This window comes from Vulpes lagopus, chromosome 7, assembly GCF_018345385.1.
Source record: "Vulpes lagopus strain Blue_001 chromosome 7, ASM1834538v1, whole genome shotgun sequence".
Classification (NCBI taxonomy): domain Eukaryota; kingdom Metazoa; phylum Chordata; class Mammalia; order Carnivora; family Canidae; genus Vulpes; species Vulpes lagopus.
Window position 1 is genome coordinate 6,283,672 of NC_054830.1, and position 26,547 is coordinate 6,310,218.

The window sequence follows — 26,547 nt, forward strand, 5'->3', positions numbered from 1 at the left end:
ATTTCTAATATAGAATGCACAGAATGGAAAGGCATTCCTTAATTTGGGAAATCTTAAAAGGGCGTTAAAGCCTATAGGAGAGGGACGCCTGAGTGGCTCAGTGGTTGAGTGTCTGCCTTTGGTTCAGGGAGTGATCCTAGAGTTCCAGGATTGAGTTCCACATTGGGCTCCCTGTGAGGAGCCTGCTTCTCTCTCTGCCTTCTCTCTGTGTGTCTCATGAATAAATAAAATCTTTAAAAAAAAAAACAAACTTGTAGGAGTTTCCTGGGGCTGCCATAACAAAGTATCACAGACTTGGTGGTTTAAACAACAGAAATTGGTTTTCTTGCAGTTTGGAGGCTAGAATTCTAAGGTCAGTGTGTCAGCAGAGTTGGTTCCTTTTGAAGATAATGAGGGAAGAATCTCTCTCAGGCCTCTCTCCTTGGCTTGTAGATGGTTGTTTTCCCCCTGTGTCTTCACATGGTTTTGCTTCCGTCCATATCTCTGTCCAAATTTCCTCTTCTTATAAAGATACCTTATAAAGTCACTTGGACTGCCCTGAAGACCCAATTTTACCTTAATTACCTCTATAAAGACCTATCTTCAAATACAGTCACATTCTGAGATACTGGGAGTTAGGGCTTCAACATAGGAATTGTGAAGGGAGGGGTGGTGCACATTTCAGCCCATAGAAATCACTAATGGTTAAGAACTGGAATAACTCTCAGTCTATATGAGACCAGGACAAGGATATCTACACCGTTATTAATGTTCCTAATGACAAAATCATCTGCCCAGGAAATCCTAGAAGTTCTACTCACAATTTGATTTCTATTTTTATTTTTTTTTTTAGAAAGAGTGCACAGGTGGGATGGGAGGAGGAGGAGAGAGAGAGAATCTCAAGCAGATTCCCAGCTAAGCATTGAACCCTACGCAGGGCTGGATTTTATGACACTGAGATCATGACCTGGGCCAAAATCAAGAGTCAGGCACTTAGCGAACTGAGCCACCAGGCACCCCATCACAATTTGATTTATAATCAGTAAGCTCATCATGGTGACTGCATACAAGACCAAATATATAAGAAGCTTTTTATACAAGTTGAAACTGTAATAGAGAAAAGAACTCCTTTATTAGATCAACAAAACATGAAAAATATGAAGCAAAACCTTAAGAAATACCCAACTAGTAAGAAAGAAAAGAAAAGAAATACACAAATAGTAAAAAAAAAAAATGTGTCTCCTGGTTTTGAACAAAATGGTATAGACTCACTTTTCCCTGCTTCTCCCTGATAAATACAATCAAAAGCCTTGGGAAAAATTGAACAAATAATTGTATAAAGACTAGAAGATGGAAATAAGAAGGTAGATTGGCTAAGGACCTCAGCACCTGAGGAATGACACAGTAAGTTCCTTAAATTTTATTAGAATTTTCCATTTTCCCCATTATTCTCATCACTGAGATGTCTGTAACTTGGCATCACCAACAGACACAGGCAAATTAAAAGCTCTTAGAAAAACATGTTCTCTCTGGCTAAAGGGTCAGGTCATGGAACTCAGCATGACAGAAACATTTTTTTACCCACTCTACTCCACCTAAACTCTGTGCTGTCAGTGAAATGGAGTGGGAGTATAGACATCTATTTCCTACCATCAGCATCAGGCAGCAGAGGCAGGTACTTTCTTACCTGCTAATGGTCTACTGACTCCCTGCTTCAGCAGCAGCAAGTGCCCCAGGAACACACTTTACTGTCCTGCCACCACCAACAACAAAGAGCAAGCCAGACACCTGGACTCTTGCTACCTATTGGGCAACAGCAGACATCCCAGCTGGGTGCTTTCCTACTTCACTGGCAGCATCAGTGGACACAGTGTTTCTTTGTCTCCTGCTGGTGTGGTAGAAGATAGCCTTCTGGATCAATGTGAGGGGAGAATGAGTAGGAAATCTGGTCATTCACACACCCATGGGAAATCAGCAGGCAAACCAGGGTTGCATTCCCTTTTACAGCTGGCATCTTGTCAGTAGAGATGGAGTGGGAGTCTAAACTTCCACTCCCTTCCAGTGGTGGGCACGTGGCATCCCTTATTCTCTGAATTAAAGACAGAGGGAGAAGCTTGAAGAAGTAGGAACTGGAGAAATAGCATGCCAAAAGTAGACTTCAGATCAAAGAAAATTGCTAGGGACAAGGGCATTACTTGAGGATAAAAGAATCTTTCCACCAAGAAGACCGTGATTACAACAGAGAATCAAAATATGTGAATCAAAAACTGATATATCATCACATTGTACACCATAAAAAAGACACCACATTGTACAACCTAAATATATACATTTTTTGTTTGTCAATCCTATCTTGATAAAGCTGAAAAAGAGAAAGAGAGAAATGTATCAAAACATAAGATGGTTTTATTAATGATAGATGATAGCTATATGCTAAAACAAGTATAACAAGGCATTAGTGGTAATATCTATGTGATGAGTATGCAATCATTCACTGTAAAATTCTTTTAATTTCTGTATTCTTGAAAGTGTTCATAATAAAATCAAAATCTAAAAAAAGTACTAATATAACCAGAAGGAAAAGTAGAGGGATCCAAAATTCTAACTGTGGACTTCAACATCTCCCTAATAAATTTATGGTACTACAAGACAAAAAGTCAACAAAGATATAGAAGAATTGAACAATTGAATGATGTCATTAATATCAGTATCCAATCAACATTTATAGAACAGTCAGTTGACATTTATAGGACATTGCAACAAAACACTACAGAACACACATTCTTATCAAATTCCCATGGAACATCCACCAAGATAGAACAGGTACTGGGTGATAAAACAAATGTTAACAAATTGAAATCATACAGAGTATATTCCCTGACCACAATGGAATCATACTTAAATCAAGAACATAAAAATAACAAGAAAGTCTCCAAATAACTGGAAATTAATCCATTTATAAATAATCTATGGTTCAACAGGCACTCTCAAATGAATTTTTAAAAAGATGAAAGTAATACAACATATCAAAATCTGTGGCATGCAGATAAAGCAGTGCATAGAGGGAAATTTACAGCTCTAAATGCTTATATTAGTTAAGAGGGAATGTCTGAAATCATTAATCTAAGCTCCCATCTCAAGAATTTTTTAAAAAGAAGAGGAACATAAACTCAGAGCAATCAGAAGTAAGGTAATAATGACAATAATAATGTCAATAAATTCTAAAGCAAATGCAATAGATAATATGAAAAATGATAAAACATTAAAAAGGAAATAAAATCCATGATTAAGTAAAAATAAACTTGTATTTATCAATGGTTACAATATTGTAAAGAACTTATTTTCACCCCAAATATTTGATTCAGTGTAATAAAGTTGGAATAGAATCCATAATATAATTTTTTAGATGAAGATGTTGATTCTCAAACTCAAGAAAGTGAATTTTTTTCTTTTTCCTTAAATGTTTATTTTAGAGAGAGAAAGAGAGGGAGCACAAGTGTGTACACACATGGGTTGAGGAGGGGGAGAGGGAGAGAATCTTTAAGTAGACTCCCCACTGAGTTCAGAGCCCCACACAAGGCTTGACATGGGGCTCTATCCCAGAGCCCTGAGATCATGACCTGAGCTAAAATAAACACACACACACACACACACACACACACACACACACACTGGAATACTACTCAGCCATCAAAAAATGGAATCTTGACATTTGCAACAACATGGATGGAACTAGAGGATATTATGCAAACAAAGTTAAGTCAATCAGAGGAAGACAATTATATGATCTCATACATGGAATTTAAGAAACAACACAGGATTATAGAGGAAAGGAAGCAAAAATAAAACAAGACAAAATCAGAGATGGATACAAATCATGAGACTCTTAATCATAGGAAACAAACTGAGGGTTGTTGGAGGGGAGAAGAGTGGGGGGACGGGGTAACTGGGTGATGAACATTAAGGAGGGCACCTGATGTAATGAGCACTAGGTATTTTGTAAGACTGATAAATAACTGACCTCTACCTCCAAAACCAACAATACATTATGTTAATTAATTGAATTTAAATAAAATTTAAAAATTAAAAAAGAAGGGATAATCTCTTGATGAATAGAGGTAAAACAGTTTTGATTGTTTTCTAAATCTGAATGAATAAACAGATAATGTCATGTATCTGAATGGTTTATTGTTGGAAAGCCTAAAAATGTGATGGAGACTTACGATATAAAACCTGAATCCCTATTTCCTCTTGGACTCATTTTAATTCTTAAAGCTCTTGAAGTGTAACTGGGGAGGAGGCTTCAGGGGTCCTCTTGGAGAACACCAGAGGAGAAAATGAGGACTACTGGTTCTGCTCCCAGGATCCAGCACACAGAGGAGCATCTTCATAGACCTCTAGCCAGGGAGAAACCAAGATGACACCTTGAGGGTTGGGATTAACATGGGTAGAGGTCCTTGGTACCCAGAACTCACCTTTCCATCCCACCAGCCATGAGCTGGGGTATGAACATGACAGACTGCCAGGTTTCCTACAAATAATAAACCTACTCCTGCCCAGGAAGGCCTCCCCTCCTCATTTCCTGCCTTACTCCCCCTAACCCCCCAACATACATAGGAAGGTGTAAAGGGCGTGGGCTGCCTGGTTGGATCACAGTTGTGGCTGGGCCTGGACTGACCTGTCCTGAGCTGTCCTGTATTACCTTAGAGTACTCTGTACCAAATGGCCAGAGGTGTTAGAAATAAGGAGCCAATGTCTATAGAGACCAGTAAGGCTCTCACTCTTGACTCTTCTGAGGCTAGAGCCTTGGAAAGTTAGGGATACAACAGGACTACATGTTGCTCTGTTGAGCATCTCTGGTCAAGTGAGTTGGATGAGGGACTGTCTCTAGAATGTGGGTGACTTGTGACCAGAATTCTGTTGGGTTCTGTCACCAAGGAATTGAGGTTACTTCCAAGATTCCATTTCCTGGGCCCCTTCCTTCACTGAAACCCACTCAAGACCCCCACTACTCACCCTCCTTGGTTGTGTTATCTCCGTAACTGTACACAAATATCCAACACAGCCCACCCCCACAGCTCCTTGAAAATGTAACCAGGGTCCCAGCTTGGAGAAGGTCTGAGCTGAGTTCAGTTCTCTTTTTTCTGTCAGTTTCTTATTCTGGAAAAGCCTCTGTGCCACTGGGGACCTCTCCAGTCTCCCAACATGCACAATGGGGTTCATGCTAGTAACTACTTCCTTTTGACATCACCAGGTGTACATGAGATTATATCTGCAACATCTGTGGGTTGGTGACACATGTATCTGATGAATAAACTCAGAGATGAGAATTATAATAAAGAGACATAGCACAGAATACTCCTCAAAATGGGCCTGGGGTCCAGCTCTACCATTTATGAGTAGACTTACCTTGTCTGTGCCTCAGTTTCTCCATCTGCCATTGGCATAATAATAACAAGTGTAACTATAAGGTCATGGAGAATCATTAAAGGCGTTAGTATTTGAAAGATGCTTGGAGCACCTAACATATTTCAAGTGTTATATCTGTATATTATAAATAAAATTTATAAATTCTTCTGGCACTGACTGTAGGCTCCCGAGGGCAGGAACTAGTGCCTTGATGTATGTAGAAAACACTCCATTACAAACGACAGGTAAATGAATGAACCACATTTGTGAATGCAGTGCCTATGTCACACATGTCCTCCTACTGATATTCCCTAGCAAAAGCACACCCAAACATACCTGCTCTGTCTGGCACCCTCTTCTCCGATTCTATCCAGGAATCACTGGAGCTTCTTCTTAGACCCTGACACCCCTGGACACTATAGATTCTTTTCTCTGTGTCAGCGAATCTTAGTCCTTGTCCAATCTCTGCAGCTCCCAGGGCCTGCACCTTGACTCTTTCCTTCACCTGGGAGAGAAGTGTCACCTCCAGAGCTGGGCAAACACACAGAACATGAACCTTGGAGAAAATGTTTCTTTGGCTGGTAGCGGGTAGAAGAATGCAGTGGTAGAGTGGGATGTTGGGAAAAATCCTCCAGGTATTGTCAGAGGGGTGGAGCCAGGGGATTGGCCAGCACCAACTGGTCTGGTTGGCCAGCGGTGGTAGTTAAATAGGGCTTGCATGTTCCAGAAGTCCTAGTGCAACACGATCAATCTCACAGCCGTGTAATCAGAATCAGCCTAACGAGTCCACATTAATCCAGTCTCATCTGTTCCCTGACTCACAAATCCAATAGTGATTTGATAATAATGATATTTGTGTTCTATCCTCTTATTTTCATTTATTGGTTAGAATGATTCTCATTTAGATTTATTGTGTATTTTTAAAACGACCCTCCCTGAAGAAGTTTCCCAAACAAATTGTATTTACAATAGAAGCCAATGGTGGGCAAGTCACAAAAAATTTTGACTCATGGTTTCTGGTTTGGCTCTTCTTAATTGGTAAATTATATGGACTTTGGATGTCTCTCTTGAGATCAAGTCCAGTTTGGGCTGTGTGAGCGTGCAACCTCATGGCATTTGAGAAGTAGTGGTAGTACTCTGAGACAATGTCTACTTCAGGGTGTGTGTGCTGAGGCACACTGCATCTTGCTATGGGGTCGAGATACACTCTTCTCCTTGGGAAAAGTTTTCCCAGACATTTTGCTCTGGGCTTTATTTTTACACATGCCTTGAGCCGTGCTGTCAGTAGGACCACTAAGCACTCCATATTATGGAATTTAAAATTTTATTTAGTAGCCACCTTTACAAAGATAAAAACAAACATGTGAAATGAATTTTAATAGCTGATTTTAAAACACTATAACAAGATGTTTTCACCTGTGCATGCAATCAATGTAAAAATTAATAGGGATAGCTCACATTTTTGCCTGTGTACCGAGTATCAGAAATCCAGCCCTTTCCATGTACAGCACAGTCCCAATTTGGGAGTTGAATTTTGTCAGATGTACCTGCTTTGTATTTAGATTGTATACTATTCACAACTGTAAAATAGGATTCACATAACTAAGTTGTTGCAAACGTAGGTTTTCCACTTAAAGATGTTGCCATATGAATACTAAAAAGCTCCTCCTGGGTCAAAGGAATCATTGTGGCCTTATCCAGAAAGGCCCACAGAATGGTGAGGGCAGATGGGAGAGTGAAGTGGTCTGAGGAGGTGAAGATGAGGCCCCACAGGCACATGATGGAGATGACCTTTTCTCAGTGATTCACAATGAAACGGAGGGAGTAGAAGGAGCCCTTCCTCTGTGAAATATCAGGCAAGTTAAGGGATCTTGGATATGGATAAAGGAAAAAGAAAAGTAAAAAGCTTGAAATAAGCTTTGTGAAAAACCAAGGAATAAATATGCCAACACATAATAATAAAGTTTCCAGGCATTATAGATGCTTTGCAGTGGATGCAGATGATTTTGGATTTATAGTGGTACCAAAGTATGTGTGCTCTTCTCAGCAGTTATCACAAGACTAACAGTAGCTATGACATGGCACATAGCCAGGGTCTTCCAGATTTGAAATTTTACAAGGCAGATATGATGAGTGTTAAGGAATTCTGGATTATTCCAAGGGAATTATTGAGATCATAGACCATGGAATCCAGGATTGATAGGAATAGGAGACAAAGTAAGGTGAGATTATGGTGATCTGGCATCACTTACGATCTTGCGGGACAGGTAACTATTGTATGAGCATTTCAATGAAAACAAAAAATTAGGAATTTTTGATGGGTGAGTATGTTTTCTGAATTATTTATTTTTGACCACGACTATGTGGGTTGATATAAAGTCTGGGATATGAGAGTGAGTTGCTAAGTGTTTCAATATTGGTGTAAGCTCTGAAGGAGCTATGAAAACCAAGTAGTCAATGGGTCAACCAAATGAATAGTCACACAACACAGAAGGATGATGGGGCTAGAGATTTAGAAAAAGACTGGACACCGTTATCCAGGGAAGGAGGACCAGGAATTGTGTGGTTGAAAGTGACAAGGACAAATAAGAATAAATCATAAAAGAGAGGGCCTTACATGATGGTGAAGGAGAAATGATCTAGAGCAGGTCCTAAATTTTGACCTTGAACTTTCGAGGTTCATCTCTGATGACATCCCAGGACACAGGTCAGATCTATCCCCAGAGGTAGAGAAGGAAGGAAGAAGTACAAGATAACCTATACGATGCTCCTAAGAAGTCGTCAGCCTTCATTTATCATTTAGTCCAATCTCATGATTTATTTTTATAGGGTAAAAGGAAAAGAAGTATGATGGTCAAGCCTCCACAGAGAAAGCAACGTGATTGTGGAAACCAATCCAAACTAAAGTCTCGCTTAAGTGTCTCAATCCCTTTGAGGATGTCCAGTTACATATTCAAGAGGCCAGTTACCAGAATCACATCTCATCATGGCAATGAGGTCAGATGCCATCACTGGGAGGAAACTCTGGAGAAGCCCCAACAGGTGTACTGGCAGAAGAGGCTGCAAGGTCTCCAGGCCTGCAGCAGCACAGGGGAGCCATTAAGCACTTTGGATCTTGCGAAAATCTTACAAAAACTTGCACCTACATGCACAGGTGACTATCTGCCAGGTGTTCTTGCAGGGGGTCTGAACTCTAGCCCCACACCCACCCCTGCCGGGTCTTCAGATTTGGCAAAGTTGATTCCAGGAGCTGGCCTGACTATCCCACAGCTCCTGTGCAAACAATTTCTGGTGACCGAGGAAGATATCAGGAAACAGGACAGGAAAGTGAAGACAGCAAGACAAAGGTTGGCCATGGCACTGGCTGTAGACAGGTTCGCTAGAGAGACAGAGAATATGAGGGACCAAGAAAGACATTCCAAAAAACACCACGAAAAGAAAGAGAAGCTGGTGCAGATGAAATGCAGCACAGCACTTTATTAATGCCTCTTTGCAGTGTCCATGTTGTCTTCGTGTTCCAAGCCCTTGACTTATTAATATGCACCAGTAATTTTCTTGTATTAAATTATTTTGTGTGACATAGACAATCGAGACAGGGATCTTTTTGAGCTGCAAGATTGGGCTTCAGGCGAGAAAGGAGATCTTTCTTTTCCATGTCGTACTCTTATCTTCCCTTACTTTGTATATTATTTGTGTTGTAAAGTCAACAGAGAGTAATCAAAGCCATGGGATTATTTAGTGTCTGCCCTCACAGTCGGTAAAATAGGCCTTGTCAAAGTGAACTGTTCTTTTTGTGTTATATTCCAGAAGATCCCAACAAAATATTTCTTTAAAGCTGTTCTATCTCAAAGAAGATATCTGCTCTCAAAGAAGATATCTGTAGGTCTCTATTTTCTGTTCTTCGTTGCATGTTAATTCAGAGTTCAATACAAGGAAATACCAGACTTTTCACTTTTAAAAAAATATCTGTGTGTTGGAAATTCGATTCATGAAAACTGATGTGCCATTTTGGGGATCATGATGTCAAGAGAGACTGTTTTCAGCTTCATTAATCTATCACTGAGCCACTGCCCATTGGGATTTAATTGTCAATGTGCTTGAGCAACCTGTGGTAATATTCAAATCCTTTTCATCATTACTTACTTTGGTGTCATGGATTCATCAGTTTCTGAGAATGAGTTATTAAAAAATAATATTTGAGGTATTTCTATCTTCCCTAAAAATGAATTATTAAAAAACGGGATCTTCTCTATTCTTCCATATGATATGCATCTGGAATTTTAGAATGCGTTTTATCATCTTGTTTTAAAACTAATTTGATTTCGATACACTGAATTTCTTCTTTTCCTCATGAGTCCTGTTACGTTTTTCTGGGTTCACATCTCTGCTTCCTGATGTACATCCTTTTACTGGTTCTTTGACTGAAGGCCTGTGGAGGTCAACATTGAGTCTGTCCATATTTCAGAGAGTGTTTTTATCTTTTTCTTTGACAGACAGTGTGGGTGAGGTGTTTAATTTAGGTTCTTAGGAATTCTTTTCCTTCCTTGTTATTTAGTATTTCTGAGCCTCCATATCATTAGCTATAAAATGGGAATGTAGCTCTCAAGGACAGTGGGTGTAAGACAATGCACACAGAACTTGCTACTCGTGTTGCGTAGTAGATATTAAGTAGTCAATAATGATATCTCTTGTTATCTTTATTATAATCTCCAGAGAAGGCATTCTCAGAGAATGGCTGCTTAAGACTGAGGATGTGAAGCTCATACCAAGTAAGTTTGAATGGGTGGCATTGCTGTGACTTCTCTGCCCTTGGGTGTCTTCAGCTGTGGTCTGCAAAATGTGTAGAGATCATGCCAACTATTCTCACAAACCCAAAGCAGGACAGCACAGCTTGCCTCGTGCCTGGCTCATTGAGCGCTGCTTGCTGGGAAGCCCCTGCTCTGTCTAGTTGGAGTCAGTGCAGAGAAAGATGAGGAAAAACTGTCTAGCTTTTTCCTCAGAATTTTTTCCACATTGGGTGTTCTTTGTCTTTATATCCAAAGCAGACACTATGTCTCTCAAGCCTTGGTATTTCTCTGGGACTGAGGCTTCCCAGATCCTAGTGATTTCAGCTCCAAGTCCTAACATCGATTGCAGAGTTATTTCTGACCCACTGCTTGTTCTTTCTTGGACTATTTCCCATCTTGGAGTACCCAGGAGGGAAGAGGAGCCACTGAAGCAGACTGGTCTAGAAGTCCCGGTGAACCTGAGCTTCAGAGAATGAGACAGAGTTGGGTTAACTTTGGGAGTGGGGAAATATTGGAGGAATGGAGATGGGTGCAATGGCTGACACAGAGCCAAGGGGAGGTGCGCTCCAAGGTTTCTAGGAAGAGAAGTCTCTCATGGAGGTGGGATGTTGATTTTACACAATGACCACATCTAGGCCTCTTGGCAGTTCTGTTGCCCCTGAGAAGTGAAATGGCATGAAACCAAAAGACAGAATTGCAATTGTCCTTCAAGACCTAGTGAAAGGGGACCTTCACCTTTTGTCTTGGTCTCCTGTGAACTCATAAGGGGCCAAATCAAGAAGGGCCCAGAGACTGTGTCTGACCAATGTGGTTTATTCTTGTTTCAGCCAAGCTCCGTTGGAGCCTCAGGCAGAGCTTTCACTGTAGCTTCCTCAAGTCTAGGTGTGGCAGGTAATAGCCTAGGCTGTCCTGCTGCACCTCGTATTCTCCTTCCTTCTTCCGCCGGCAGACAGTGACCTGCGAGGGCAAGGAGAGGGCATGAGAATGGCCTGGGACCACAGGATGGGGGTGGCCAAAGCTACAGAGGCCTGCTGCTCTCTGTATGTCTGTCAACCTTTTCCACTTCATTTTCTCTCATGCCTTGTCCCTCTTTTATCTCTTTCTCTTCTTTATTCCCTTTAACTCTATTCTTAATATATATTTTTAAAGGTTTTTATTTATTTATTCATGAGACACACACACATGCACACACACACACACAGAGGCAGAGACATAGACAGAGGGAGAAGCAGGCTCCCTGTAGGGAACCCAATGCGGGACTCAATCCCAGGACCCCAGGATCCCGACCTGAGCTAATGGCAGACACTCAACCACTGAGCCACCTGGGTGACCCTAACTCTATTTTTCTACCCTTTTCTCTGATATCCCATTCATATGCTCTCCCTCCCCCCTTCCCTCCCCTCCCTACACGGACACACACACACACACACACACACACACTGTAGCTTAATGGAGGTAGAACTGGCATACAATGAACTGTTTACATGTAGTAAAGCAAACCACTTGATAAGTTTTGATTATAATTTCTCAAACCATCACCACAATCAAGACAAGGAATGCTCGTCCTCTCCAAAAGTGTCCTATGCTCCTTTGTAATTCCTCCTTCCCTGCTCCTTGCAAACACATTCTCATTTCCAGGCAACCACTGATCTAACCAATATCCCTGTAGATTAGCTCGCATTCTACAATTTGTTTATAAACAGGATCATATACTACATACTTATTGTTGTCTGAGCTTCTTTTACTCTACATTATTATTTTGAGATTTATGCATGACAGTGCAATATTTATAATTCACTCATTTTTATTGCTGAATTAGTATTCCATTGTGGAGCTAGATGACAGAACTCTTATAACCCAATTGTTAAAAGACAAGCAACCCTTCTTTACTTACCAGGAAGCAGCAGATCAGGCATGTGATGAGTACCAGCAGTCCCGCCAAGCAGATAAGGATGATGGCCCAGAAGGGGAGATCTGGGGAGACAAGTGCTGATGTGAGCCACCTCTTGTCATTCCCCCCAGGGTTCCTATTGTCCCTGCACTGTGCCTAATAGTCTCTGACATGGGGTGACCAGTTTTCATCATTATCAAGACTCTGGGTACATGGTTTTCTTTGACTAGGGACAGCATTAAGACATTCCTTCCCCATCCTGGGCTGGGGCTTCTTGGAGGCTTACCAGAATTCTCAGCCAAGACATCATTTTTGTTGGGAGAATATCCTGCAAGTGAATGAAGTGGAGAATGCATGTGAGTGTGTTTTATGCTTTTTTTGTTTTGTTTTGCTTTATGCTTTTAAAATAAAACTTTTCAAATATACAGAAAAACAGAACACTATCATAAACATATGATTTAAAACAATATTAAAATATTGTTTAAAATAAAATATTAAAACAATATTTCATCCAGTGTATCAATTATCAGCACTCGTCATCCTTGGTTCATTCCTATTTTCACTGGAATCTTAAAGTAAAAATCATAATGTTCATCCATTTTTCTCTGAAAAATGAGGATACTTTGCTACATAATTCAAGGCTAGTATCACACTACAGGAGTATAATAAATCAATCAAATTCATACCTTTGAGGATGGAGGACTGAAATTGGGCTAGGCCATCTTATGATGATTGAGAGAATGGGTCATCATAGTTGGCAAGCCCAAGTGATCTCTCTAACTTTGTAAATTCCCACTCAAACGCTCTCTTCTCTGCCTAGAAAAATACTCACCCCTTCTCCTTCACCAAATTGTTTTATACTCATTTTCCAGGATTCAGGTACAATATAATTTCTTCCAAGAAGGCTTCTCTGATCCCCACTCCCAAGTATGAATTATTTCACACCAAATAATTTATAATTTTCAATGGCCCATTCTTGTTATTGCAACTGCAACATAAACCCCATGAGGGTAGGGACATATAGCATCCACCAGGCATGGGGGAGAGTTTCAGGTCCCCCTACTGTACAACTTCTCCCCAGTTAACTTTTTGTAGATGTGCTGTCCAATATGGAGCAGCTCCAAGTGGCTTCTTAAATTAAAAATAATCTTAATTAAACAAAATTTTAAAAATATGGTATCTTAGTAACATTAAAAATCAGTAACTGCAAAAGCCAGTCATAATAGCCAGACTTTAAGTACACAATAGTTGCATGTGGCTACTGCTCTGGATGGCACAGATATAGAACATTTCATCGTTGCAGAAAGTTCTGCTGCATGGTGCTGATCTAGAACAGAACTTGGCAAACTATAGCCTGTGGACCAAATCAGGTCCATTGCCTGTTTTTATATAGTCTGTCTTGGAGAAAACAGGTCCATCCCCTATGCCTGTCAAGGCTGGTTCACGTATAGCTCAGAGCTAGAGTCCCTCACTGACCACTGGCCAAGTGACTTTCAGTACAGGGATGAGAAACAGAATTACAGAGAGGGAAAGTGACCAGCCGGAGGATACAGAACTATCTCTAAGAAGGCAAGTATCTCCAATATTTTATTGGGGAGAAAAGGGCCTCTCCCTCAGTGGTGGGTAAAGCCTGAGGAGCTATGCCACCTCCTGCCAGCCTAAAAAAGTTTAATGCTGACTCAATCCCAGGTCTACAGATTCTCAGGAAAGGCCCCACATGTGGAGGTTGGTACCCAGTCCCCTGTCTTGGCCCAATGACTAGGAAGCCTTACCATCCACAAGGACACTGTTTCTGTCCAGAGTAAAGTTCTGCAGTTGGGTACCATTTTTGGTCAGCCTCAGGAACTCCAAGTAGATAGCAACTCTGTCTAGTCTCCGAGCCAATGGTGAAAAGTTACACACAGAGTCCACCCCAGTGTGGTTGCTGTGGGGGACAGACCTGGAAGGGCAAAAGGGATGAACAAGGATATCTTGAATTCTACCCTGCTTCCAGGTTCCCTGCTTCTAGGTCCTGTCCAAAAGAACTTTCTGCAATAATACAAACATTTGTGTCTACAATATCAAAATACAGTCATTAACAGCCCCATATTGTTGTTGAGCACTTAAAATATGCTAGTGTGAATGAGAAGCTTAACATGTCATTTAATTTAATTTAATTAGCTCATAAATAAATAGCCATGGGGAGAAAATTTTTGAAATATTTGGAGTAAGGCCTTCCAGAAATCCATAAAATCATTGAGAACATTGGCAAGAATGATCAAAATCAACTTTTTCAGGAGTCTAGAAATTAACCAAAGACTTGCAACAATCTGAGGATCATTTAGTTAAGAAAAATGGCTGAATCTCAGTAAAGGGAACAAACTTTATGGCATTAGAACTTCCATTATTCACATCCTGCTCTCATAATATCCCCAGAAACTTTGAAAGCCAGCAGTCTGAGAACCATGGTAGCTTAGAAAACCAGCAGCTTAGCAGCCATAATCTTTTGGAGATCCCAAAAAGATTCATTCCCATTTTCAATTGCCCATTCTTGTTATTGCAACTCCAACATAAACCCCATGAGGGTAGGGAATTTTCAATAGTTGACTTGTCTGGAGATTCCTTTAAAAAGCCCCATTTCTAGGGACTGTCTTTATTTGACTCACAGCTTTGTCAGTGAGGACAGCCTATCCCCAGGGCACTTGCCAAAAACAATCAGTGGTAGTTGTTTAACATGGCAGCTGACTGAGGGAGCCATACCAGTTAGGGTAGGCAAGAGGTGAGACAAAAAAAAATTTTTTTAAGTGGGGAAAGAGATGTCTCTGAGGGGTTTGGAAAACTCCAATGTGTCTGTGGGGATCTAGAAGGTCACAAGTGTGTGGGGGCTGTGTGAATACTTCTTTTTTTTTTTTTTAAAGATTTTATTTATTTATTCATGAAAGGCACACACAGAGAGAGGCAGAGACACAGGCAGTGGGAGAAGCAGGCTCCATGCAGGGAGCCCGATGCGGGCCGACCCAGGGACTCCAGGACCACGCCCCAGGCCAAAGGCAGGCGCCAAACCACTGAGCCACCCAGGGATTCCCCTGTGTGAATACTTGAAAAGGTCTTAATCTCTCACCTCTAGCTAAAAGGTTGGCTTAATATCTGAAAAAAATTATCAGTGGGATAGAGCATATTAATAGAATAAAGGACAAATACCACACAATGTCAGACATATCCAAAAAAAGAATTTGAAAAAATACAACATTCTTCATGATTAAACAAACAAAAAAAGTTAAACAAACTAGGAAAGTGGCTCAACCTGAAAAATAGCATTCATGAAAAACCCACAGATAAAACCATACTCAATGATGAAAGATTAAAAATTTTTTCCTATGACTAGGGACAAGACAGTGTTGTCTTCCCTCATTTCATATCTTATTTACATTTTAATAAATGAAATTCTAATAAAACAGGCAAGAAAAACAAAGAACAGGCATTCAGTTTTGAAGGAAAGATGTAAAATTATCTCTATTCGCAGACGATATACTATTGAATATAGAAAATCCTAATATACACACACAAAACTAAAAACTGCTAGTTCAGTATGAATGTAGGATAGAAGGCCAATATACAAAAATCAATTGTGGGGATCCCTGGGTGGCTCAGTGGTTTAGTGCCTGCCTTTGGCCCAGGGCGTGGTCCTGGATCCTGGGATCAAGTCCCACATTGGGCTCCCTGCATGGGGCCTGCTTCTCCCTCTGCCTCTCTCTCTCTCTCTCTCTCTCTCTCTCTCTCTCTCTGTGTGTCTCCCATGAGTAAATTTTTAAAAATCTTCAAAAATCAACTGTATTTATATACACTAGTAATTAGTTCTTAAAGTGAAATTCATAAAACGATTCCATTCATAATAGCATCAAAGAACAAAATACAAAACACTTAAGAATAAATTTGAAAAGTATTGTGAGATATGTATACTGAAAACTACAAAATATGTTGAACTAAATTTTGAAATGCCTAAATACATGGAAAAGCATCCCATCTTCATGGACTGGGGACTTATTATTTTTAAAATACTCCGCAAATTGGTCTGCAGATTAAATGTAATCCGTATTAAAATCCCAGCTCTTTTACAGAAATTAACAAGCTGATTCTAACATCCATATGGAGCTGCAAGGGACCTCAAATAGGTAAACCAATATGGAGAAAGTACAGAATTAGAGAACTGCATTTCCCAATTTAAAAACTACAAAGCTATAGTAATATACTATATACTACAAAGCTATAGTAATAAAAACAGTGGCCACTAGTATAAGAATAGACATATAGTCAGTGGAATTGAACATAGGGGAAGGGAAGGAAAAATTAAATAAAATAAGATAAAAACAGAGAGGGAAGTAAGCCATAAGAGACTCTTAACTATAGGGAACAGGCTGAGGGTTGCTGGAGGGGTGGTGAGTTGGCGATGGGGTAACTGGGTGATGGGCATTAAGAAGGGCATGGGATGTAATGAACATTGGGTGTTATATGAAACTGATGAATCACTAAATACTACCCCTAAAACGTATAATACAGTATATGTTAACTAAATTGAATTTAAATAAAAAATTTAAAAATATACAGAACTTAGAATCCATAAACAGACTCATGCAATCATGGACAACTGATTTTCAACAAGGGTGCCAAGATAATAGGGAAAGAATAGTCTATTTAACAAATCGTACTGAGACGATTAGATATGCACACAGAACATGAGAGACGCCTAACTCTGGGAAACGAACTAGGGGTGGTGGAAGGGGAGGTGGGCGGGGGTGGGGGTGACTGGGTGATGGGCACTGAGGGGGGCACTTGATGGGATGAGCATTGGGTGTTATTCTATATGTTGGAAAATTGAACACCAACAAAAAATAAATTTATTAAAAAAAAAGAATGAAGTTGGATTTGTACCTCACGACATATACAAAAATTAACTCAAAATAAATCAAATGACTAAATGTGAGAGATATTATAAAAACCTCAGAAGAAAACCTGGTGTCAATTTGTGAATTTGGATTAGGCAATGGTTTCTTAGATATAGAACTAAAATTACAAAAACTAAAGAAAAAATTGATAAATTGAGTCATCAAAATTAAAAATGTGTTTCAAAAGGCAGTACCAAGCAGGTAAAAATGTTAAAAAGGCAGCATAACAAATGGAAGGACATATTTGCAAATCACATATTTGATAAGGGTCTAGTATCAGAACATACAGAAAATGATTATAACTCCAACAATAAAAAAAATCAATGTAAAACTGGGAAAAGAGAATAGGCTCTTCTCCAAAGAAGATAGAGAAATGGCCAATAAGTCCATGCAAATATGTTTAACATCACTAATTGTTAGGAAAAGGCAAAATGAAACCACAGTGAGATACCACTTAACATCCACTAGGATGATACGGATGATATGTAAAAAAAGGACAATAACAATTGTGGGTGAGGATCTAGATAGTTTGAAACCCTCATATATTGCTTGTGGGAATGGGTAATGGTAGGGCCACTATGGCAAACAGTTCATTAGTTCCTCAAAAGTTAACACAGAATACCATACGACCATACAATACCAGCCCTGTGTATATGCCCAAGAGAACTGAAAACACAAATTGATGCAAAAATTCACATAAGAATGATCATAGATCTATTATTCATAATAGACAAAAAGTGGCCATAACCCAAGGTTCATCAATGAATGGATGGATAAACGCAAAGTGGTATAGCCACCCTTATGGTTTGCCTCCATAAGAGACTCGTAACTATGGGAAACAAATTGAGGGTTGCTGGAGGGGAGATGGGAGAGGGGATGCGGTAACTGGGTACTGGGCATTAAGGAGGGCACTTGGCATAATGAGCACTGGGTGTTATATGCAACTGATGAATCACTAAATTCTACTTCGGAAACTAAGAATACAGTATATGTTAATTAAATTGGATTTAAAGGAAAAGCCTTTTAAGTGGCCTAGCTATATTACAGAATATTATTTAGTAATTAAAAAAGGAATAAAGTACTATATTGCTACAACATGGATGAACCTCAGGGAAACATTACACTCAGGGGAAGAGTCAGTCACAAAAGACCACATTGTATAAAACCCTTTTATATTGAATGTTCAGAATAGGCAAATCTAGAAGACAGAAAGGAGATTATTTGTTTGCTAGGGGATGGGGATAAGGGAAGAAAAGGAAGCAATTGCTAATGGGGACAGGATTTTAAGAAAATCCACCATTAGTGGGATGGTTATACAACTCTATAAATATACTACTAAATTGTACACTTCAAAGGGGTACATTTTAGGGACGGCTGGGTGGCTCAGAGGCTGATTGTCTGCCTCTGGCTCAGGGCGTGATCCCAGGGTGCCAGGATCGAGTCCCACATCGGGCTCCCTACAGGGAGCCTGCTTCTCCCTCTGCCTACCTCTCTCACTGTATCTCTCATGAATAAATAAATTTTAAAAACTCTTTTAAAAAAACCCCAATGGGGTACATTTTATATGTGAATCATATCTCAATAGATGTGTAAACAGTTTTGATTGCCTCATGTGATTAGTGGCTACACTACTGAGCAGTACAGTTAGACTGCTGGATTCTAAGTCATCTGGTTCTAGTCTTCTAGACTATCTTCTATGGATCTTGACTTCAACAGCAATTAGTTTAAGGCGTGGATGCTACACTCCATATTCTATGGCCCCAACACAAGGCACCTCCATGTCTGCTGAGGTCTACACTGCCTCTCTTGAGTTTCTAAACCAGTTGGGCTCACTGGTTTCGGAAGAAGTTGGTTTTTAGGTAACAGTTCTATGCTCCCAGGGCTATGTTCCATAAGAGCTAGAAACTGGGACCATGACACAGGGACACTTTTACTTAAAGGATAGTGGGAATCTCCAGAGTGATTAGGTCTTGAATTGGAACCCACCTGAATACCAAAACTTGACAGCTAGAGAAATAGCTCTTGATGCTGCTGTTTCGGAAGACCTGGTTGAGCTGAAAGACAGGGCGATATTCCATTGATCACCGTCCCAGGCCCAGTGGCATTAGAGAATTTTTAGCCACTGAGCAAATTTTCCCACCTATTTTTTTCTTTTCTCAACACACACTAGCCTGGATATGTATACCAAAGGACATCCCATTCCAGGGTATGACTTAGCTATATGACCCCAGACTAGCTACTAAAACTCTCTGAGCCTGTTTCTTAATTTGTAAATGGGTATTAGAACCTGTCTTCATGGGATGCCTGGGTGGCTCAGCGGTTGAGCATCTGCCTTCAGCTCAGGTGTGATCCCAGGATCTGGGATTGAGTCCCACATCGGGCTCCCTGCATGAAGCCTGCTTCTGTTCCCTCTGCCTATGTCTCTGCCTCTCTCTCTGTGTGTCTCTCTCATGAATAAATAAATAAATCTTTTTTAAAAAAGAACCTGTCTTCATGAATTGTTATGAAAAATCACCCTCTGACTACCCAGTATCCATAGGTCTGTCTCTACATAGGGACAGAGTGGACATACAACCCCATTCTCACCGCATTCTCAATACTTCGCTTGTTTCGCTGATGTGTGGTGGTGCCTGGCTGGGCTATGTCCTCGGAATAGAGTAGGTTGGTGACAGTGAAATTCAGCTGGAAGTGCTCGGTGCTGGGACTGCTTGTTGGTTTGTCTGTCAGTAGGTGAGCTGATGGCTCCCCTTCTATAATAAAAAGAAGGTATAGAAGTCCTAATTAGGTGAAGATTTTAGCCAAGACGTCATTTTAGCTTGGCTACTTATTCCTGGAAATGTGACCTGAGCTGGATTTTTAAAGTGAGCTGCATAAAACCTTCTATTTACTGGGTCACGTTGAACCTACTGATCTGTCCATCCATCTGACTCTCCTCTAAGCATTATGAGAACTCACAAGTATGTGGGGAAGAGGAGACTGGGCCCCTCTGGGGGCACAGAAGGCAAGTGCAGGTGCTGACCACCTCAGGGGACATCCCTCATACACCTTTGCTGACCTAAGTTACTAATGTGTCTTTCCATCTCTAGTCTTCTCCCCCTCCCAACCCACTCACTATACAGCACCAGAGGATGAGCTTTCTAAGGCAGAACTCTGTATTGTGTTCCCCTGAAAACTATTCTAGTGCCCAAGAAAGTCCCTCCCTGCACCTATAGTCTTACCTGCCACTTCTTCCATGTCAAAGTGTTTGCTCCAGCCACACCAAACTCCTTATAACCTCCCTAAGTATTCTATCGTCTAGGTTATAAACACATGCAGCTCAACTCCCCATCTGTTCCCACTGGCTGGGTCATGTTCACCATCACATCTCAGTTTGTTCCTCACTTCCTCCAGAAAACTTCCCAAGATGGGCTATGTGGCCCTCCTAGGGGTTCCCACAGGCTCTTGAAATTCCCTGATTATAACAGTTATCACAGTGCATCATCAGTGCCTATTTACTTTCATAACATATTTGTTGAATGAATGAATGAGTCCTTCCATCAATCAATGCATGACTCATAATCAGAAGGCCTAAGAAGGCAACTCAGGATACTCTACATTTGGGGTGGGAAATACTTACATGTAAAAATAACCATTCCCTTGGGTGCAACTGCTCCATGATTTTTTCCTACCTCCCGTTGGATGACCCACTGCCATGGGTCATCAACATGGGCATTCAGAAAGTCCCCCTTTCCCCTCCAGAGCCTCTACCCATTCCACTGCTACTGAGAAGCCCCATCCTTCCTCATAGCCCCATCTCTTCAAACCATGAAACCAGCCCCTAGTCTTGCACCTGTCACATGCAGGTCTGCCAGCTGATAGGTGGTGCCTAGCCAATGGGATGAGACATTCAGGGTCTTGTTCAGAAAGACTTGCTCCACCACACTGGGGTCCACATTAGAAGAGAACAGTGCCTTGATGGTGACCAACATGGAGTCCAACCTAGGGATAGAGACCATAGAACTCAGCCAGCATTCAACACCAGCAATACCTCCCGAGTTCCTGTTTTATAGACCCAAAGACCTAGAGGCAAGATGTGAGAGATTATCTGGCTGCCTCTTCCCCCAAGCTAGAGAAGAGACTCTGACTAAAAATACAAGGTTTCCAGGAGTTGGGAATAGAACAAATAACTATAAAAATAATGAACATCTATTGAGCACCTCTAGGAAGTGACATACATGTTCCCTCAACATCACTGTGGTGGAAGCTATTATTATAATTATCCCCATCTTAAAGACAAAGGAACTGAAATTTGGAAACACTCAAAGTTGGCACTGTGTCCCATGATCCTCCTGTTCCCCAGTGTAGATGTTTTGGTTCCTCCACCCATTCTTCCAACCCAATTTGGGCAATTCTTGGGCTCTTCACTTTGCCTCTCAGAGCCTCAGCTTCCCCATCTGAACAACGGGGATAATCACAGATAATATCCATCTCACAGGGGCTGTGTGAGAATCCCATAAGATGACCATGCATGAAAGTGTCTTATTTGTTGAAAGTATCCAGAAGAGGAGAAGGTGGAGGATGCTGGTATAGGTTGCCCAGTGAGGTTAATCTTTTTCCTGCCCACCCCCCTAGACCTATGGAAGGAGCTGAAAGGGATGTGGGGGAGCATGGGCACCATGTCAGTGACTTCCAGCTCAAGAACTGTGCCAGGATGGGAGCTCAGAGTCACAAACTGCCAGCTCAGCCAGTGCTTCCAACTTCCTCAACTTACGTCAAGTTGGTGACCAGGCAGGAGCGGAACATGTCTTGTAGCTGGCTGTCTCTGTAGAGTTTGGTGACCTAGAATAAAGGGTGGGGATAATGGGTGAGATGGAGACCTTCTGGGGCTGGAGGGAGCTACTGGGGCCAGTGAAAGGGCACAGGCCTTGGAGCAAAGGAGGTTTGAGTTTAAATCCTGACTGTGTGATCTTAGGTACACCACTCCCCTTTCTGAGCCTCAGTTTTCACATCTGGGAAATGGAGAAGGCAGGCAGGGCACCATCTTTGGAAACTGAGAGAACTCAGAGCACATAGGTAAGGAGTTGAAGTAATCACTTAATAGATGTGAATCAGAGGAATGAGGGGGGCACCCAGGTCAAGGAGAGATGGGATGGGTGAGAGAGACTCCACCTTGTCCTGGATGTCCCTCTGCAGGGATGTGTACTCCAAGGATGTGGGGTCTGGGTTGCTGAGGTTCCAGTTGATGATGCGGAAATTTAGCTGATACTCACTCTGGGTAGATAAATTCTGGGGTGCATAGCCTGCAGCCAACGAGATGAAGAGAAGACAGTTGGAAACTCTTAGCCTTTAGCACAGAAAGAGGCGTGGTGCCTATCATCAGAATCAGCCAAACTCGGGCCCACATGTTGGGGGCTTCCAAATTGAAAGTCACCCCACAGAGAGGGAAAATGGAAACTTTACAGGGATTCTCCTGAGGTGAGCTTTTCTGCTTGTGCTTATGCAGGTCCCACTTCCTGGAATGTTCTTCAATCTTCTGCTTTTCCTGTAAAACTCCTACTCATGTTTCAGAACTCCAGTGAGGTGGAATTCAAGGAGAGTAGGGACCCATTTGTCTTGTTCTTGTCATGTCCCAGTGCTTAGTATAGTGCTGCATACATAATATCCTCTTCCAGGAAGTCCTCCTTGACTTATCTGTGCTTTCATGGTACCCTGTTAATAGCAGTGTTTCTGCCTTTTTTGTGTGTCCCCAAGTAATGTTTAGTTATCCTGATTATGAGTTTTTCAGGGAGAGAAACTGTGTGTTCTATCTCTGTACCCAGCACATGGCTTGGGATAGAATGTATATGTGTTTGTTGAGGATCTCCTGTTCATTGGAGGACATTGACAGCATCCCTGGCATCTCACTCTTCCCCAATTGTGGCAACCAGAATGTCTCATCATTGCCAAGTGTCTCCTGAGAGGCAGAATTGACCCCTGGTGAAAACCACTGACATAGAGGAGTTTCACATAGAGAATTCCTGTACCCAAAGATCCCTTGAGTCAGATATCTGGGGTTCAAATTAAAATTCATTATATTAATTTGTTAAAGATTATAATTCTACTTACTTGAAATAACAGGAAAGAATCTCTCCATGGAGATTTGGGAAAGGTTTCCCCTAATCAGAACTTGGGCTGACTTGTTAAAGAGGAAATAAAATAGAACGGGGACAAAAAATGATTGCTGTAAATCACTCACCATTGACGAAGAGGCTATCCCTGACCAGGGTGTAGGGGCCCATCTGGGTGACACCATGGGTCAGCTGGTTCAGCTCCCAGTAAAGTCGCTCTCTGTCCAGTCCATGGCCCATGGAGTCATGGCGGAAGTTGCAGATGGCATCAACACGAGTGGCTGCCCCATCCTTATCAGGTCTGGGGAGAGAGGGATGTGGGGACTCTAAAGAGAGGTCCTGAAACCTTACTATGGGGACCACAAAGAGGGAGGGACAAAATAGGAGGTCAGTGGGAAGACCAGAAGGGTCAGTCCCCAAAATGGTCACTACTGGCAAATACTCAGGAAAAAGTCCTACCTGAGGGAGATTAATCTGAAACCTGAGTAGAAGGGTCCCAGACTGCTCCTCTGGATCAAGGATCCAAGCTGGGGAAGAAGAATGAGGAGGATTAACAGGAGGGACAAGGATAAAGGAAGGGCTGGGTGGAATTTAACCCACTAGGAACTGCTGGGAGCAGGGTCTTACCAGGCGCTGCAGGGTCCTCTTGGTGGAGTTGAACATGGCTGAGCCATTGCTCATGTCCATTGAATATGGGAGGTTGGAGATGGTGAAGTTGAGTGTGAGGGTCTTCAGACTGTGTCCCGTAGCTACAAGAAAAGAGAGGAGAGAGGGCTACTATGGACAGTTGGCCTGAGACCAAATCAGGGTCCTGAATTCATTGTACTCTGTCGTCTTCTCTTCCATTGGCACCACCACCCACCATTTGGTCGCCTAAGTCAAAACTAGCATGTAGCTCAGGTCCTCTTGCTTCCCTACCAAGTAACACCAATTCCACTTTTAGGATGGCCCTCACATGCATCCTCTCTCTCTATCCTGTCCCAGTTCAAGTCTTATATTCTCTCACCTAGAGAAATACCTCGGCAGGCTTATTGGATGCCACATTTAAAGAATGTTCTCTACACTGAACACTAGAAGAAGTTTTCTTAAGTGAAAAAAATCTCAGTATAGTCACTGCTATCCATGGCTTCCTTTGGCCTTCAGTGTCAGGTTAAAGCTTCTTGACATGGCATTCAAGGTCCTTCCCAAAACAGTTCTTGCCAACCTTTCAGCTTCACTTATCCATATACTCCAGGTTAAGTTTATGCTTTATGCAAACCAAATCCCTCTCAGTTGTCTCCATACAGTATGCTGAGCCTTTGCTCATCAAATCCCCTAGAACAGGAAAACTCTTTATCCTCTATTTTCCTGGATGACTCCTACTCATTCTTAAAGACTCAGTTTGGGTGAAACGTTCTCCAGAAAGCCCTTCCCCTCCAAATTATGCTAGATGCCTCTCCCCAGAATATCTCACATTGTGTTATCATGGTCTGTTGATCCCATAAGACTGGGAGCTCCATGAGTGTATGCATTAGATTAAATTGTCAGTATACCCTTTCCGATTGGCATGAGGGTCCTAAACCAGAATTTTACACCCTGGCTTCCCAGCTCTTGTGTACAACTGGCTGGTAGAGGTGTTGGGCTGGAAAACTTCTCTTGGGAAGGAAAAGGGATCTCCCAGATACCTGTGGTGGCTTCTGGTTGTGCAGGTGATGATGAACGAGGCAGGGATGTGGTGGCTACCTCAGGAGCTGTGGAAAGGGCAGTCATCAGAAAAGAGCAGAGCCCCGCCCCCCAGAGCAGGAGAAACTCCCCAAACCTTGCCTGGGCTCCAACAGTGGTTTACCCAGGACAAGCATTCACAGGTATGCCATTAGTGAGAGTAAGGGAAGGAAGAGTTGTGGGAGCAGAGGGTTGAGTGAGCCCATGAATAAAGTAAACCCAACAGAGTACATGTAGGTGAACAAGAGAGAGAGTAATCAATGGGCATAAAAGTGGACAGACAGATGGGTAACCTGGATGGACAGAGGAAGAATGAGCAAATGAAAGTTCAAAGAGAAAGCAAGAATAAACACAAGGAAGAAAGTTGGACAGATGGATGTAAGGACAAAAAGAGGAAAGGACAAACAGGTAAACAGGATGGATGGAGGGAGGGGGGAAGGGAAGGAGGAAGGGAAAAGGAAGAAAGGATGGAGGGAGGGATGAATGGATGGAAGGAAAAAATGAAAGATGGGTAGATGGAAGAATTAACAAAGGAGAGAGGAATGAAAGATGGATGGAGGGATGAAGGAGAGATGGAAGGATGGATGAATGGATGGATAGGTAGATGAAAGAACGGGGGGGGGAGAAAAGGATGGATGGATGAATGGAAGGAAGGAAGAATGGGTGAATACATGGGTGGGCAAAGGGAAAGAAGGAAGAAAGGATGGAGACATGAAAGAATGGATGAATGAATGGATGGATGGGTGGATGAAAGAAGAGAGGGAAGAAGCAAAGGAAGGATGGATGGACGAATGGAGGAAGAATGGATGAATACATGGATGGGCAAAGGGAAAGAAAGAAGAAAGGAAGGAAGGTAGGAAAGAAGGAAGGAAGGAAGGTAGGAAGGAAGGAAGGAAAGAAGGAAGGAAGGAAGGGAGAATGGCGAAGTCTGAGAGAAGGGATAACTTGGAGAATGGAAGAATGGATGGGTTAAAAGATAGATGAAGGAACCACTGGACAACCGAATGGGCAAATTTGGCCAAATCACTGAATGGCCACCACAGTTTGCAGCTTGACATTAAGGCCCCTTCTGTGGCCCTTGTAGGAGATCTTGCTTTCAGGAGGCATGGATTCCTCATCTGACCTCAATCCCCATCCCTGTAGGAAATGCTTGTTCAAAATTCTTCCTCCAACCCAGAAAGGTATGGAAAGTTTAGAAAGCCAATACTATGCCCACAGGCCCAGAAAGGACCCAGGGACTCAGCATTCTTCTTCCCACTGACTCCTGGCCCTACTCAGGAGAGCAGCCTGAGTTTGGGGCAAGCTCCCTTTATTAGCGAGGAGAAAAGCTTGGCTCAAGAGCCATACAGGCTGATATGGGTACTGGATGCAAAGATACGTACTTGTAGGAGGCTCATCTGGACCGCGTTCATTATAACCTGGAAACAAAAATGCCACACATAAGGGGAGATGGCAGAAAAATCCCAGATATTCCATGGCTTTGTCCATATGGGGCTCCTGCTGGATGCCTTTCCATCTGTGAACCAGGTAAGCATCTATGAATCTTCTAAGATCAGATTCAAATGTCATCTATACCATTAAGGTTCTCCTGATCTTCCAGTTAGAAATGACCCTTCCCTATTCACCTCTCCAGCATGTCCCCAAGAAACTCATCACATTTATGTTCACACATTTATTTCCCTACAAAGGCAACCATCCCACCATCTGCCTTCCACCTTCCCTCCAATCTATCCCTCCATCCAACAAATATTTAATGAGAACCTACTGTGTGC

General features: G+C 41.9%; 2 protein-coding genes across 2 annotated transcripts in view; one reads left to right on the plus strand and one right to left on the minus strand.

Annotated features, from left to right (window-relative positions):
* The first annotated feature begins 8,238 nt into the window (after window positions 1–8,238).
* MBD3L1 (methyl-CpG binding domain protein 3 like 1) lies at window positions 8,239–9,875 on the plus strand. The gene has a single exon (XM_041764570.1). The coding sequence runs from the start codon at window positions 8,239–8,241 to the stop codon at window positions 8,869–8,871; it is 633 nt and encodes a 210-aa protein (XP_041620504.1). The 3' UTR covers window positions 8,872–9,875.
* Window positions 9,876–10,983: 1,108 nt separating this feature from the next.
* The window catches only part of MUC16 (mucin 16, cell surface associated), a 90,523-nt gene continuing 74,959 nt past the window's right edge, over window positions 10,984–26,547 (minus strand). The window contains 15 exon segments of the mRNA XM_041761424.1: window positions 10,984–11,132; window positions 12,070–12,149; window positions 12,353–12,394; window positions 13,839–14,005; window positions 18,975–19,042; window positions 19,575–19,708; window positions 20,053–20,070; window positions 20,818–20,966; window positions 21,739–21,806; window positions 22,137–22,267; window positions 23,203–23,375; window positions 23,534–23,581; window positions 23,682–23,823; window positions 24,739–24,804; window positions 26,158–26,193. Coding sequence (XP_041617358.1) covers window positions 11,034–11,132; window positions 12,070–12,149; window positions 12,353–12,394; window positions 13,839–14,005; window positions 18,975–19,042; window positions 19,575–19,708; window positions 20,053–20,070; window positions 20,818–20,966; window positions 21,739–21,806; window positions 22,137–22,267; window positions 23,203–23,375; window positions 23,534–23,581; window positions 23,682–23,823; window positions 24,739–24,804; window positions 26,158–26,193 — 1,421 coding nt within the window. The 3' untranslated portion in view covers window positions 10,984–11,033.